The sequence below is a fragment of the Barbus barbus genome (assembly GCF_936440315.1).
Source record: "Barbus barbus genome assembly, chromosome: 28".
Classification (NCBI taxonomy): domain Eukaryota; kingdom Metazoa; phylum Chordata; class Actinopteri; order Cypriniformes; family Cyprinidae; genus Barbus; species Barbus barbus.
The window spans coordinates 24,291,861-24,304,440 of NC_136756.1; the positions used below are offsets into that span (position 1 = coordinate 24,291,861).

The 12,580-nt window shown below is 34.8% G+C and overlaps 1 protein-coding gene across 3 annotated transcripts in view; it reads left to right on the forward strand.

The window, feature by feature from the left end:
- Positions 1 to 12,580, forward strand: part of LOC306847799 (mediator of RNA polymerase II transcription subunit 27) — a 50,452-nt gene that overhangs the window by 15,425 nt on the left and 22,447 nt on the right. For 2 of the 3 annotated variants that reach the window (XM_079381959.1, XM_079381960.1), the window contains exons 3-4: positions 131 to 261; positions 10,857 to 10,950. In XM_079381959.1, coding sequence (XP_079238085.1) covers positions 131 to 261; positions 10,857 to 10,950 — 225 coding nt within the window. Of the gene's footprint in view, positions 1 to 130; positions 262 to 10,856; positions 10,987 to 12,580 lie in introns of all 3 variants that reach the window. The other variant, XM_079381958.1, reaches the window with a different exon arrangement.

Genomic DNA, 12,580 nt, shown 5'->3' on the forward strand with positions numbered 1-12,580 from the left:
CAGGTATATATAAAGTGTTAATGTGCTTTCCAAATAAAGATCAAATAAATGGAATTGAATAATCATGGTCAGGAGAATGTGTGTTAATTTTACAACCCTAGTACCTGAACATGTGTTTTTCTTTCTGTAGTTACAGTACCATGCCGGTCTGGCCTCCAGTCTTCTAAACCAACAGTCACTCAAACGCTCAGCCAATCAGATGGGAACATCTGCCAAAAGAAGACCCAAAGTCCAGCCCAGCACCCTCGCCCTTCCAACACAGTGAGTATGGGGTCATTTTTTTTTTAAAGTATCTCATAACCAGAGTCAAAGCTCCCTATAGGCTCTTTTACCCATGAAACCAGTTTAGTTGTTGTTAACTTTGTCTAGTAAATATACCACATATGGACTTGATTCTCTTGTACAATGTAGATGTAGGATTAAAAAAGCGCAACACAAGGCCTACATTCATGAAAACTGAAGTCAGCAGCATCTGCTTGTCCATAGAACCATCGGCAGCAGGTTAGAGGTGACCATTGATTCTCTTCCTCTCTATTGGTTCATCTGATTACAGTGACAGAGTAGAATAGCTCATTGTCTCTGTGGTGTCACTGGGGTCTTAGACCGTACGCTTTAATAATAAAGCACTGAGAGAGAGATTTGGTGAACAGAGAGGAGAAGAGAGCATGGACTCTGGAGGGAAGATGAAAGACAGATGGAGAATGAACAGAAAATAAGTATGAAGGACTGATAGAAGAGACGAGAGCGGAGCCCAGGTGGTCTGTGTCCCTCTGAAAAGCCCACTGATGGGATACCACTTCTGTTTCTCCTTGCAAATGTGCTCTTTTTAATCTGCTTCTGTTTATTTTCTTTCCAAGGTCCTTCAAAGTGATTGTTCATTTATTTCAAGTTGTCGTGCTCTCCTTTGCTCTGATGCCTGTCTGGGTGCTCGTAGCGCAATGTTCTGTCCAATGCTGAAGGACGAGGAGAAGAAACAGTCTTTTGCAATGTGTAACGTACTATCTACTGTGTCCAAAATCACTGTCTAAACACTATATAACATCAAAAATGATATTCACTTTATAGTTATGATTTTGAACCCAGATGCAACCAGTCTACATACAAGAACACTGTTTTGCCAAGTTTTCTCAAGCTGTGGAAGTCATCAAAAATGCAGCAAGGAAATTTATACAAATTGGAAATGAGTGTAAATTATATTAGTTAACTTAATGCCAAGGTTTTATCTTTCTTGATTAATCAAATACAGTAACTTTATTTTATCTGGGAGGGAATTAAAATATGGTGAATGGTTCACCAATACTCATTTATCACCTAAAGATGACATATGTGACCCTGGACCACAAAAGCAGTCATAAGGGTCAATAAAGGGTCGATTTATACATCATCTGAATGCTGAATAAATAAGCTTTCCAGTGATGTATGGGTTGTTAGGATAGGACAATATTTAGACAAAATGTGGAATCTGAGGGTGCAAAAAAAAAAACATACTGAGAAAATCGTCTTTAAAATTGTCCAAATGAAGTTCTTAGCAATGCATATTACTAATCAAAAATTAATTTTTAATATGTTTATGGTAGGAAATTTACAAGATCTCTTCATGGAACATGATCTTTACTTAATATCATAATGATTTTTGGCATGAAAGAAAAATCGATAATTTTGACCCATACAATGTATTTTTGGCTATTGCTACAAATATAACTGTGCAACATAAGACTGGTTTTGTGGTCCAGGGTCACATATAATCAATAAAATTGACTAAATGTTTTAGAGATTTTGGTCTTTCCAAAACATTACACTACTGTTCAAAAGTTTGAATTCAGCTTTGTTTTTGAAAGATGTCTCTTATGCTCAACAAGACTGCATTTATTTGATTAAATATACAGTAAAAACTGTAATATTGTGAAATATTATTGCAGTTTAAAATAACTGATTTCTATGTGAATAAATATTAAAATGTTATTTATTCTTGTCATGGCAAAGCTGAATTTTCAGTAGCTAATATTCTAGTTTTCAGTGTCACATGATCCTTCAGAAATCATTCTAATATATGTAATCAAACAGCATTTTTTATTATTATTGTCAAAGTTGAAACAGTTGTGTTGCTAAATTATTTTTTTGTGAAAATTGTGATACTTGTAAATGTCTTTAATGACACTGTTGATCAGTTGAATGCATCCTTGATGAATAAAAATGTTAATTTCTTAAAAAAAAATAAAAAATTACCAAGCTCTTGAACAGTAATGTAAATATGATTTGCACTTGACTGGAAAGAGCTGCCCAGAGGCATTGACTGAATGGACTGAATTATTTTTAAAAATGAACTTTTAGTTCACTCTTATCCCAGCTACAGTAAGTCCGCTATGTGGAGTTCGCTATTAAGAAAATATTAACGGAGTAAATGAGAGCGTGTTTGGTTCAGAATGAAGTGTTTGAAAAGGCCTCAAAAGCAAGTGGAAATGATGGTTTTACAAAATACCACCTATATCCCCATTAACCTGCAGTTTCAGTATAATGTCTGTACATGAAAAGGCTTCTCCAAATGTCAGAACTGCTAGTGTTAATGCCATTTTTCCTGTTTTTTGTTGCACCAGGCTGCTTAGGTCACAAGCAGCTACTCGAAAGGCTGAATTCGATGGATTCGTTTTCATCCATCCACACAAAAAACATTAGCAGTACACTAAAGTGACGAAGGCTTTTAGGCGACTGAAAGTGGTCTGAAGCTGACTGCTCCATCAGTCTACAATGCACTGTGTATCTTTAATAGCACCGTGCTGTTTTTTGGTTGCGAGAGGATGTTGAACGGAGCAAGGTGAACAGAGACAGCGGCTCTTCTGTCAAATGTCATTGTCCTGATGAATTTGCCGTTTCTAAAAGGAGCGGCGCATGAATTATGCAGCACAACCTTCATGCGCGTTTGCTTTTATGTTATGTTTTTTTACGTCCCAGCGTTCTGCTCGCATTCCCATCCAACATTGCTGCTTGCTTAAATGAGTGGACCAACAGTAGAAAGTAATGCTGTCCCAAAACTTTCTAAATGCATTTTAATAGATGTTTACTGCGTAAATAAATGATATGATAAATTATTACAGTTGTAACTGGCCTAGATTTGGTGCGCTGACTAATTTGCAAGCAAAGGGATGGCCAGTTGTGGTGATTGAACATTTATAATGATAAAAAGAAAATGAGTAGAGCCCTAAAGAACCTTCAAAATAATCAAATCAGAGGCTCTATTGATTCATTTATTCAGTCAGCCTGTCATAATCATTCATACTGCCATTAATGAACCAGCAGGAGTTGCTACAAAACTATTTGTTTTAAAATCACGGCATATTAAAATAACCTGATAATTGAGGCCCAGAGGAGAGTCTGAATGATAGCTGGTCCCATCCTGTGCATTCATCGCAATATTAATCCTGTAAAAAGAATTACACCGCATTTACTCATAATCTGGCTCAAAGGGATTGTGTCTGCGCTTGAACGTTTTCCCAACAGCTAAGCAGACAGCAGTTATATGATTTAATAAATACCTTGTAGTACTTGATGTAATCTGTTTATTTTGTGAACTGTTTGAATTTCTGGATGAATAATGTAATGAAGCGGCTAATCAGTGAGAATTTTACTGCATCATACTATATGTATTGAAAGTCACCCCACTCAGCTCAAGGTGACCTTTGTTTTTGCCACTCAGGGCTTTCTGTTGCTTTTGAATCCTTAGGATATGAGACTGCCGCCCTCCTAGGATCAATGTTGTCATTTTAGTGCCTCCTCCTGCCCCCATTAGCTACACAGGCAAAGCCACAGTTACTGAACAGAGACTAATTCACCAGTCCACCCTCATGAGACCTGCAGATTTACTTTACATGTTACTATAATGAACAGCAGCCACAACCTGTATCTGTCATACCCTGGCTCCATCCCTCCAATTTGCACATAGCATAGATTTCTAGTTTATTATAAATCAGTGAATTTCAGAACAGCCTGGATTACATCTGTTTGAAATTTACATTTGTGAATGCTTTGTTGTAAAAGTGTTTAAAACTGTGCCAATCTGAGGAGATGGGCTTCCCCAGGTGAGCCTCCCAAGGTTTCTTCCTCATCTCTGTCTCAGGGAGTTTTGCCTTTGGCTTGTTCGCTGGGTTGTTTGTAAGGTGCCATTCTTTGCAAAGATGCTTTTGGATTCTAATTAAGATTGTACTGAAGAGGTGGCATTATTCATTTTAGTCTTACATATACTTATGTAAACATACAGTAACATTCTAGGTTGTGTGCTGTTTAGAACTGATTTAAGAATGACTTCAAATTTCTTTCTAGTTACTAAATTTTAATAGAGTTTGAATGCAAGTAAATAGAATTGGGAATTCAAATTCAAAAAATTAATCTGACTGTAATTTAATCAGTCGTGGCCTAATGGTTAGAGAGTCGGACTTGTAACCCAAAGGTTGCAGGTTCGAGTTTCAGGTCCGGCAGAGATTGTAGGTGGGGGGAGAGGATAACCAGCGCTCTCTACCACGACTGAGGTGAGACCCCACTGAACCCCCAACTGCTCCCTGGGCGCTGCAGCATTGGCTGCCCACTGCTCCGGGTGTGTGTTCACTACTGTGTGTCTGCACTTAGATGGGTTAAATGCACAGCACAAATTCTGAGTTTGGGTCACCATACTTGGCCACAGGTCACTTCACCTTTCACTTTTTTCATTTTCATTTTAATTAGAAAAGCAAAGTTTGCCAAGACAAACTTTTAATGTGTTTGAAAGCTTTGAAAAACTTTAAAAAGCATTGGACTTTGAGGGTTTATAGGATAGATGGATGGAAGGATAGATAGATGGATAGGTAGAATTTATATATTTTTTCAGGTTTGAATAATGGATGGATTGATAAAGGGTTAAAATTCATGTATTTTTATTTTTTCAGATTTTTTTAATGTTTGAACAAAATTGATGGATAGATAAAATTTATATTTTTTCTGATTTTTGTATTGAAAGATGTATGGATGATAGAATTCATATTTAATTTTTTCAGATAGTTTTAGATTTGAACGATAGATGGATACATGGATAGATAATTCGTTAATTTCTTTCTGGTATTTTTGTGTTTGATGGATAGATTATGGATAGAATTCATATATTTGAATTTTTTCTAATGTTCTTATATTTGATGAATGAATGCATATATATATATATATATATATATATATATATATATATATATATATATATATATATATATATATATATATATATACATATACATATACACATATATATATATATACATATACATATACACATATATATATATATATATATATATATATATATATATATATATATATATATATATATATGTATATATATATATATATATGTATATATATGTATATATATATATATATATATATATATATGTATATATATATATATATATATATATGTATATATATATATATATATATGTATATATATATATATATATATATATGTATATATATATATATATATATATATATATGTATATATATATATATATATATATGTATATATATATATATATATATATATACATTTATTTTATTTTTATCCATATTTTTTTCTGATATTTTCTTTTTGATGCATGGATAGATGGATGGATAGCACTGACTAACTAACATTCAGAAAGCCACCTTATGTTTATATATTTAATCATATTTAATTAACTTTTCACGCTCAAATTTCAACTAAAGTAGTGGATTTTTTTTTAATTCACTAGTTTGTGATATTGTTATAAACAAACTAATATGATTAGATCTCGTAACATTTCATAGTTTGTTCTTTATTTTAGCATGTATTTTAAACGGCTATTTTGGACTATGTTGTAACATATCATGAAGTGCATCCAGACTGTTTCATGTTCAATCTCCAGACTGTAGGGAGCGCTGGTCAAGAAGTGTATCTTTCCTGTGCTGCATTGCAGCAAAGCTTAGAGAGCAGAGTGTTATGAAAATTTTAGTCATCGCTGATCCCTGATTAAAGGAAAGAGAGGAAGACAGCACTCGTTTATCAGTATTCATCTCACCCTCATATGCAGTCACAAGAAAGGGCTATTTGATCACTTTGTAGCATCCATCACACTGAGAGAGCAATGTTACCCCGTTACATCAAGATGAACAAAGTACACGCATCTCCTTTTTTGTGGTCCCCTGACACTGACTTCCTGCCATCCTCAGGGGTGTCTAAAGATGCCCTTTCTTGTGGCCGCATCAGTTTTTAAGCAGTTGGCATGTAATCCACTGAAAATGTTTCATCATCAGGATGATAATCTGGTGCATTAACATTCAAATCACACTACACTAGATCCTTAAACTGTGCTGCAGAACCTACATGTCCATGGAGCATTCATTAACTTTGCATTTAGATCACAAGGTTGGTAGAAAAAAGAAAACCAACATTTGCGTCTTCCTACAGAATCTCATGGTGTAATCATTCATACCCTCAAACAGCTCTCGCTAGTATTTTCAGATCAAAAAAAGCCCAACACTAGAGGATTTTTGTACAGTAAATGTTTTTTCAGTGTAAAATAGAACAAAATTGGGAACATTAAAGGGATAGTTCACCCCCAAATTATGTAATTATTTATGCATTGGCATTTTTAATTTTCTTTTTTTTTTCTCAAATTTGTCCCCACCACAGAATACCGAAAGTCATACAGGTTTGGAACAACATGACAGAGTAAATGAAGACAGAATTTTCTTTTTGGGTGAACTATCCCTTAAATTGATGATGAAGAAGACCAAATGCGTCCCAACCAGGCCTGAGAGTTTTGTGCCAAGTTTGTCTGGTAGATTATGGTATAGATATTTTGCCAGTGATTGATTTATTTGCATTTATTGATTTAGTAATTTATTTTAATGTATTTCTGTAAGTTTTTATTTATTTATATAGTGATCCTAAAGTGTGATTTTTCTTTCATCAGCCAGTCAATGTTGTTATAATATCATTTTCCTGTGGCTTTACAGAAATTTTAGATGCATGACATTTGCAGTTCAGGTGATTGGTTTAAAACGTTCTGTGGACCAAGATGAGCAAAGATAGCAGATCACTATTTTTCCTGAAGGCTGGCTTGACTGTCATTTGAATACTTTTAATTGAGTTGCTAGTAGCTTCCTCAACAGCGCCTGAGACATTACACCTGGTCAAGAAAGTAAATTGAACTCTGAATGACGAGTTTCTTCTGAATATTTTAATCCGAAATGAAGCCATCGCTGGCAAAATGGCCCATGGTGCCTTGTTGATTGACAGCGTTACAGCACACTCAAGGTCAGAGGATACAGCCACATCCTTTTCCATTGGATTTCTTGACCTTTCTTGGTCTCGTCCTGTACAGTGCAGTAGTATAACAGGGCAGATGGGTAGTAGACAATTAAAACCCTGTTCAGAGCGACGGCCTGGGGCAGGGCCAGAGGGAGGGACTTTAATAAGGACTTTTAAACACTGTGGTTTCAAGGCAGCCAAGCACCAAATGGGAGTAAATATTGGCTTTGGTGAGTAAATAAATTGCCAGTTTGGCAGGAACTATGAGGAATTGCAACATTGCATAGTTTAGGTTGATATTTTACTGTTAGACGTTTATCTACCACCAAAAAAACAAACATTAAAACTAACTGTAATATTTGTTCCGCATATTTCATTTTAGTGGCTTAATGTACGTTTTAATGTTTGTTTTTTTTTGACAGGTACAGTTTCACTGTGACACATTTGTCACAAATATGGCAGTTTTGCAAAGAAAATGGCTTATTTTATTATCATATAAATAAATAAATATATATATATATATATATATATAAGAAATTAAAATACAATTTTCTGGCTGGTAATAAATATTTATGACTCATATATTTAGTCATTTTTCACCATAGGGAGACACAGTGCTTTTGACTGATTTGACACATTCTTGACTATATCCTGGACCACAAAATCTATGCAGGCAGGTATTGACTTTACAGAGTCAATACCTGCAGAAGACACATTGATTTAATGAGTGTACAGTTGTTGATGTGCAAGTAATGTTCGATATGTTAATCTAAGCCTCGCTGTGCCTAAAATCCATTATGAGACTCATGCTCTTCTTGGCTTGAGAAAACAATCAGAGCCACAGAAGAAGAAAAAAACCCTTTTCTGTGAGTCCAGCAATGATGAGTTAGTTTGCATGGAGATTAGGTGGGTTTCACTCCAGAGATTATGAGTTATGAAGCATGGAGATATTAAAACATGTCTTGTCTTGTAACATGCCGACATCCCTCTGTGGTGCCAATGGAGATGTAATTGCTAACCCTATTTGGTTACATCCCAGACATTCTATTGCCAATAAAACACCTATGCCAGGAATAAAATAATTGCTTGGCTGCAGTGTCTGTGATTGGCTGGAGGAGCAGGTTTTGGTTCATGTGAAGTTAGCATGCAATATTGCATACTTTCCTTATGACATCCTATTTGACAAGTGAATTTAAATCATTTAATTTAAAGCTTGTTTTAATGAGTTTTGTGATGTTTGCCTGTCAATTTTCTTAACTGCTCAAATAATATCTGTGCAAGTAGTCACTTCTACTATTGTTCGTACTGGGAGTGCATTTACCCAACACTGTTTTCAACTAAAAACGGAATACTTTTGTTGTACTTGTTGTTCATTTACACCACAACAGCATTTTGGGGCCTGAAAACGACACCATTTTCATCTCTGTGTAAACTAGAAAATTTGTGAAAACTATGACGTCATGTGCATTAATATTAGGTGTTTGCGTATTGTTTCTTTACAAAGTGACTTCAACTACTAGCCTGGCCTGGAAACAGCGTTTGAAGTCGTATTCACAGATTTATATGAATGGGGATCGTTTTGTGCCAAAAATACAAAGGATAAACTTTTCCATATTTAGTACATCATATAAACTATCGTTAAATACCCTTAAATTGATAGTTCACCCAAAAATAAAAAAATTCAGAATTTACTTCCCCTCATGTCATTCTAAACCAGTAAGACTTTAGTTAAAGTTTAGTTTTAGTTACTTTTAGTTAGTCGTCGCTACACATTTTAAGATGTTTTTATGTAACCTATGTTTTCTGCACCTCCATTGTAAGTTCAGGTAACCAAAACTTTTGAAAATAATAAATCCATATGAATAAAGTGGTTAAATCCAAGACTTGTGAAGAGAGAGATATGATCAATTTACATGATGAATAGATTTGATTCATATACATTAAACACAGAAGCTTGTGTGTGCACAAAAGGAAATGAGGTATGTTCTAAGCATGACGTGTTGAGCATTGTTTAGATGTAAATTAAAACCCAAATTACTTCTATTCATCATACAAATGTCAATTTTTTTTTTCAAGAAATTGATTAAACCACTTCATTTTACAATGCCTTTTATAGCCGTTTTGGATCTTTCAAGTTTTGGTTGAAAGGACTTTCAGTGGAGCAACATTGTGTTTCAAAGATTGTGTTCCACAGCATGTGTGTCAGACAAGGATGATACCTCAAGTCATTGGAATTGTTGTGGTGAAGTGATTGCACCTCTTATTTTCACCTGGTGGACTATAAAACGATCCAAAAACTCCTATTAAGTTACTTTTTTAGAAACCAGAATATCTTACAGACGCAAATGGGCTAGTGGGAAACCACCTAGCAACCATCCAGAACACCCTAGCAACTGCATAGAAATGCCGTAGCACTGTACCGGCAAGTTTTGCAAGCACAAGCACTGCTCAAGTTTTCTCCCGAAAAGTTAAAATCTGGTTTATTCTTGTTCTGATGATTCCCAAACTCATTATATAAAGATTTTACTAAGCATATGTCGAGCTGGTGATAAACTCTAGTGATGTTCTCGGCTATTTAATATGCTGTTATTTAATTTAAGCTAGTAAATGAGCAACCTTAGTGCAGGCACGAGGGAAATTGTGAACAAACAGAGAGGTATGTTGAACAATTTCTCTTTGCTTTTGATCTCCCCTTCTGGGAAAGAAAATGCTGTTGCAGGAAAATCAGGGAGAACTTTCAACATGATGAGGCAACTTAATCTTTGTCGATTTCTCCAGCTGCATTGCGCTTTCAGACGTGCGTGTACACAAGCACATGCGTGTCCCCGTTTGCACCTGTCCGTGGGTTACCTGGGTTCTCCACAACCAGCGTTAAGAAATATTATCTCCATAGTTGGTCCAATAACTTTCAAATGACTTTTAAGCAAATCCCTCCACCAGCCGCCCACCATCGGTTCTTTAATGAATTATTTCCCTCGTCTGTGTGCAGGGCCAGTCCCTCAAGTCTATTGATAGCTGATGGCAACGGAGATTTTCATTAAACCCTTATTAGCATTGACCCCACAATACATGTTGGGCGACTCTTCTTGGGGACTGTTCTGCTGACTCCAGGGATGGCTGAAGGCTTTTGGCACCCTCAATCCAATCTATTGATGTCTAACGAGGCTGTTGAGCAACCCTGGCAGGGTTTTAAGTATTCGTTTTCTTCTGAAGCACTGAAGGTTATGTCAGATGTGGAACAGTGGAGCCTCTTGTTGATGGTGGATGCAAATCGATGCCTTAATGCATTCATTGTAGAGCTTATACAGTATATGTTGTTGCCTCTGATGTTTATTTAACTTTTTTTGGCATTTTGATTATTTAAAATGCCAAAAAAAAAAAATATATATATATATATATATATATATGTATGTGATGTATCTGAAGAAATCATTAGTTTGTTCAATCCCAACCCCTTAATGCAAAAAGCCATTGATTTGGTATTGACAGTGACTGTGACCCGAGGACATTTTGACTTGCACTTGAAGTGAAAAACAAAAATACTTAATTTTTTTTTTTCTTGTTCCAGGTATGTTGATGATGTCATATCCAGAATTGGACGAATGTTTCCAGATATGTCAATCGAGCTTTTCCGGCCAAACGGGACATCCGCAGTTCTCTTGGTGAGATGCTTTGTGCTACACACATCACTTCAAAAGGTTTCTCTTTATATTCTGATGATTTGTGTCTTATGATCTGCGTTAAAATGACAAGTTTTATATTTGAAATAGATTTTAGTGGTTGTTTTAGATGCATTTATGGGAGCAGAATTTGATTGGCTTGTTATAGACAGAATAAAAAATATAGGCAACTTTTTGTAGAAGAGCAAGACGTGATAACCTGCGAAATAAGCACAAGATCTTGAAAGTATTCATTTTCTAGTAGTAGAGAGAAATCAAATTTAAAAAACAATATTTGCATGTAGTAATGAATACTTTACACAAGTATTTGTAGGTAAGCTGCATAAAATGCTAAATGGTTCCATTTCCAGTGGCATTAATGAAGCAGGACAGCAAGAAAGTGCAGCCATGTAGAAGCTTTTTCTGACTAATGGTGTCTTAGAGTTAATGGTGAAGGAGAGCTGGAAGCCCTTGTACTCGGGGAGCAATCTCTCTGTTGACTGCTCTGTCAGTCTCCTTGTGAGTTGTCCCTGAGAACATCCCAGAGGGGCCGGGATTGTTGACTCCTTGAGGAGTTCGCTCCACACTTTCAAAGTTTTGGAGGGTGCGTGTGTGATTAATGGAAGCAAGGACGGACAGAAGAGAGTGACCGTCTACTCCAGATGAACTCTACCTGAATGATTTACAGGCATGCTTTTAACTGCATTAGGAAAAATGGTTGTGATCGGTGCATTTTCACACCAACAGCAACTGGATAATTTGAGTTTATTGTTTGTTTATGCTAATTATTAGTTGCATGTGGTGTTAAGGCAATTATGACTTTTGTGAGACTGTGTAATGGTGCTGAAATTGCATACTGGGAATTAACAAAAATTCCTGTTCCAATCAGTATTTTTTTTTTGTTTTTTCCATTTTTTTTTTTCCTGTCTTCCCCATTTATTTATATGGGGTGGTGTGTCAAACATAGAAGGTTTCTTAATAGATTCCTTTTTCAGGATTGACAGTCTTGGGGTCCCAGAGACCCTATGGCTGTTTGTGTTTATTTTTATATATATATATATATATATATATATATATATATATATATATATATATATATATATATATATATATATATATATATATATATATATATATATATATATATATATATATATATATATATATATATATATATATATATATATATATATATATATATATATATATATATATATATATATATATATATTCTTGAAATTTAAATATAATACTGTATGCCAGAGAAAAGCAGATGCAAGTTCTCATGGCATGGCAAGTTTAATTTTGTTTATTGTCCGTCCTTATAATCTTAGAAGCAGTCATTACGTATTAACCTGATACTTAAATATTAATGTCATTTTAGAAACTAGAAAATATTGGCTATTAATATTGTTAATAAATATCATATTAAAAACACATTATAGTTATTGTAGGTACAAAAATATTTGTCTTATATGATGTGGCAGTAATCACACATTTATTCAAATTTGTCCAGTCTAACCGGGCCACACAGATAATTTCCATTTGCTTCTGTCATCATTTACGTGTTGTTTACACATTTTTCTTCCTCTTTAGTCATGTCTTATCTCAGCCAGGGCACAACGTGAGCCAG